The following is a 4,148-nucleotide window of genomic DNA, read 5'->3' on the forward strand; positions in this document are numbered from 1 at the left end:
ATATTTTGTGGACAGCAGATGGCCAAGGTTTTATCTTGTCAGATACAATATCATGCTCATGGCCATTTAGGTACGCCTCCCTTTAGCCTCTACCTAACTAGTCATATCTACCAATATTAAAATTGTCACGTTCATAAAACATCAAGCATATATCCTATAGTTTCATATATCAAGTAAAAAAATATTAGCAAAAAAATTATGGCAGAGACAAAAGAGGAGGTGAAGTTACATGGAATGTGGGCAAGTCCTTGGGTTAGAAGGGTAACAATTGCCCTTAAAATTAAGGGTATACCCTATCAATACTTTGAGGAAGACTTGAAAAACAAGAGTCAATTGCTCCTTAAGTATAATCCAGTTAAGAAGTTGGTTCCAGTTCTTGTTCATCAAGGTAGGCCTATTCCTGAATCTTTGATCATTCTTGAATATATTGATGAGACTTGGACAAGTTCACCAAAACTCTTACCTTTTGATCCTTATCGACGAGCCAAAGTTCGGTTTTGGGCCAATTTTATCGATCTTCAGGTAGTTATACTTAATATGTTTGTTGTTTAAATTATTGTGTAGCACTATTAGTACAATGTTGCATTTTTAACCTAGATTGATTGTGTTATTTTGTTGAACCACCCTCAATATTATAGAGCTCATTTCTTGATACATTAAACTAAACTTTCATGTTGATCAATGCCTAATGTTGACTAATGACAATCAATATCTCTAATTATACATTGATGAAAAATTTAGAATCACATAAGCTTATAAACCTCGCTAATCCTTCTATTGTCAATTGGATTTTATGATGGAATCTTTAAAATCTTGGTTCATGTAACAGATTCCATGATCTAAAATTGGCGAGCCACTAATTATGTATTTGTGTGTATAGATATTTGAGAAACTTCGGGATGTTGTCAAAGCCCCTGACGATGATGAAGAGGACAAAATCATCAAACAAATCCAAGAAAATATGAACAAATTGGAAGCAAATGTCAAGGATTTATATTCAGAAGGTACACATGTTAGTGGTGAAACCATGGATATCTTAGACATTTTAATGATCACTTTGTTGCCAATAATTAATGGTGTTGAAGAAGCTATTTCTATCAAGTTCATACACCCTGAAAATTTTCCCTTGGCTTTTTCATGGATGAAATCCGGTGATGGAGTTCCACTTGTTCAAGAGTCTGCTCCAAATCATGAAAATCTGGTCAAGTTTCTAAGAAAACTTAGACAGCTTTTTAGAACTATGTAATTTTCTCCAATTCCCACATCAATTTTATGTTCTACTTCATCTTTATGATCCAAGAAAGAAATTTGACAAGGTGTATGTCAATTACGTATTAAGTGCATTATCAACTAGATAGGGTAAAGAAGAAGAAGAAGAAGAAGAAGAAGAAGAAGAAGAAGAAGAAGAAGAAGAAGAAAACTAGATAGGCTAAGCTGCTTTGGTAAAAAAAAAAAAACATTAAACTAAATGGTTGTTCGGATTGAATTTGATTGTGTTATTTAAATTGATTTGAATCAGTTCAGCTCCATTCATTTAAGTTATATTTGTGTCTATTGTTACTTGGTTAATATGAAATATTATTTAATATTAGACACTCGTGATAAAGGTCAGGTTACTTAATGATAGGTACAATCCGGATTTTATTTGGAAAATCCAGATATTAGATTGATACTTGGGTATGAAAACAATTCTACCAGGTCTATGTATGTATGAGCATATTTCCTTGTGGTGAGGAAACAGATGATTTATTAAGGCCATAGTATATTAAATTCATTAAGATAGTACTACTACTTTATAATGCATTAGCATATTACTATAGTCTTACTACGGGAAAAATCATATGAAAATGATTGTTATCACAATCCAATGATGAAAACCTAAGCCATATTCTGATATTCATCATCAGAAACAATGATTAGCAGTTCAGTATACCAAAACATATTTAATAATGAATTCATGATTGTCAAGATCTTGTTCATAATGTTCTTATAATACTCCGTATTACTTAAACTATATACTAAGAAATAGTAACGTATGCATCAATCGAGTTATCGACATAAAACTAAAGAACTGCATTTTATAAGCAGATACAGAGCATGCTGTGGCCCTGATATCTTTGAAGTTGTGGCTTAAGATATTAAATCGTAATAAGAGCCGGTGTTCCACACAAAAAACTTGATTTCATTAGCAAACACAACATTCATACAAAAATTGCAAGCCCTCAACAACGTATACGTGCTTATGCACAATATTGCACAAGACTAATCACACTAAATGACTAGTACAAACAAAACAGCTACCAGTTTTTTTGTTATTAGAAATACACATCACTTGTTCTCAACATCAGAGATTAAATTAGTTACTATAAGACTCGAGACTATGATTGTAAAGCTTAATTTTCGCTAACTAGCACCCCTTCCCCTTGTGATGCTTCCCAAGCTTATGATAGTGAAATTTTTTACCCTTTTTTGTTTTCCTATTGGGCGACGAAAGTGGAGGAATACTCTGCTCATGCCTAAAGAAGTTCTCTGGATCGAATTTCGTCTTGATTTTCACCAACCTATCAAAGTTGTTCTTGTAATATTTCAAACCCCAAGCGCGAGCCTCATTAACATTAGTGTTACCATCCTTGTTCATCCCCAAATCGAGATCCCTATAATTAACATAAGCTTCCCTAGGGTTCTTAGACACATAAGGCTCCATAAATTGATACAAGTCCCTAATCCAAGCCATGCTTGATTTCGCGCTAACCTCACCATCCATCCAAGTTGCAACATACTGGATCTTGTAGATAGTCCCCTTCCTATGAGGGAACGGGGTGTCAGACTCCGGTACCCTACTCATCATCCCACCGTAAGGATTCCATATCATGATGTAGCTTTCTGCCTCCATCAACTTCTTCCATAGTCCTTCAAGCCCGGCCTCAGGGATTGGTTCCCTAACAAAATCTGACTTGGCCTTAAAGTAGTTCCTAAACAAAGGTTTCGCTTGGAGCAAAACATCAATGCTAGTCCCTGTAGGGTACCCTCCAATATAGACAACTGACTCGATCCAACTCATTTCGTTGCAGTCTTTTTTAGTCAGGCCTAACTCAGGGAAAGTTTGAGCCATGGACCTAAGCAATTGATTCGCGCTGCCTAAATACAGCGCGTTAAATAAGGCTTGTACAGTCTTCTGAGTGGTGTTAGGGACTGTACCAGGCATGATTTCTACCCTGATGAAAAGATTTTCATCAAGTTTATCAGCTGCCACTTGCTGCCACTTAGTCAAGAGCTTTGTCAAACCTTGGTTTAACGTTTTTACGACTGTAAATGTTGTTACAGTCTCAGGAACAGGTACAAGTTTAACCTTCCATGCTAGAATTACCCCAAAACTACCACCACCAGCACCTCTGACAGCCCAAAACAGGTCCTCCCCCATCGATGCTCGGTCAAGGATCTTCCCGTTAGGATCCACCAACCGAACATCGATCACATTATCAACTCCTAGACCATATTTTCTCATCATAGAGCCATAAGCTCCACCAGTAATATGACCACCTATACCCAAACTGGTGCACAGTCCTGCAGGAAATCCGTGCACCTTACTCTGCTCAGATATCCTATAGTAAAGCTCCCCAGTCGTAGCCCCGGCCTCAGCCCACGCACTGTTATCGTCGATATCAACTATAACAGACCGCAGTTTCGACATGTCAATAACAACAAATGGATCACCCATCTCAGAGGCATAAGAAACACCCTCATAATCGTGCCCCCCGCTACGTACCCTGAGCTGAATCCCAAGTTTTTTGGCACATACAACAGCAGCTTGTACATGGGATTCATCTAAGGGCATGTAGATCAGCTGTGGTTTTTCAACTGAAGGTAACAAGTACCTTAAGTTATTCGCGGTCGAATTTAGTATAGCAGTGAAGGAATTATTGTTAGGAGTGAAACATGATGTAGGAAATGGGTTGGGTGGACTAATGTTCTTAGAAAGACAATGAAGAAAATTAGCTTGGACATCATTGGAATATGCTAAAGATGAACAAAGTGAGAAAATTAGGAGCAATGTTAGTGGAATAACACTACTATAATAACCCATAATTTTATTCTATGATATGATCTTAGCTTATGTATTTTTTGAGGGAGAAGTTGTGAATAAAATT

General features: G+C 36.6%; 2 protein-coding genes across 2 annotated transcripts; one reads left to right on the top strand and one right to left on the bottom strand.

The window, feature by feature from the left end:
- Positions 1-1,734, top strand: LOC110726469 (glutathione S-transferase U9-like). The gene is made up of 2 exons (XM_021905946.1): positions 1-522; positions 881-1,734. Exons 1-2 carry the CDS (start codon positions 199-201, stop codon positions 1,244-1,246), a joined length of 690 nt encoding a protein of 229 aa, XP_021761638.1. The 5' UTR covers positions 1-198; the 3' UTR covers positions 1,247-1,734.
- Positions 1,735-2,161: 427 nt separating this feature from the next.
- On the bottom strand, positions 2,162-4,148 carry LOC110726468 (berberine bridge enzyme-like 15). The gene has a single exon (XM_021905945.1). The coding sequence runs from the start codon at positions 4,082-4,084 to the stop codon at positions 2,408-2,410; it is 1,677 nt and encodes a 558-aa protein (XP_021761637.1). The 5' UTR covers positions 4,085-4,148; the 3' UTR covers positions 2,162-2,407.

The sequence above is a fragment of the Chenopodium quinoa genome, unplaced genomic scaffold (genome assembly GCF_001683475.1).
Source record: "Chenopodium quinoa cultivar QQ74 unplaced genomic scaffold, ASM168347v1, whole genome shotgun sequence".
NCBI classification, from domain to species: Eukaryota; Viridiplantae; Streptophyta; class Magnoliopsida; order Caryophyllales; family Amaranthaceae; genus Chenopodium; species Chenopodium quinoa.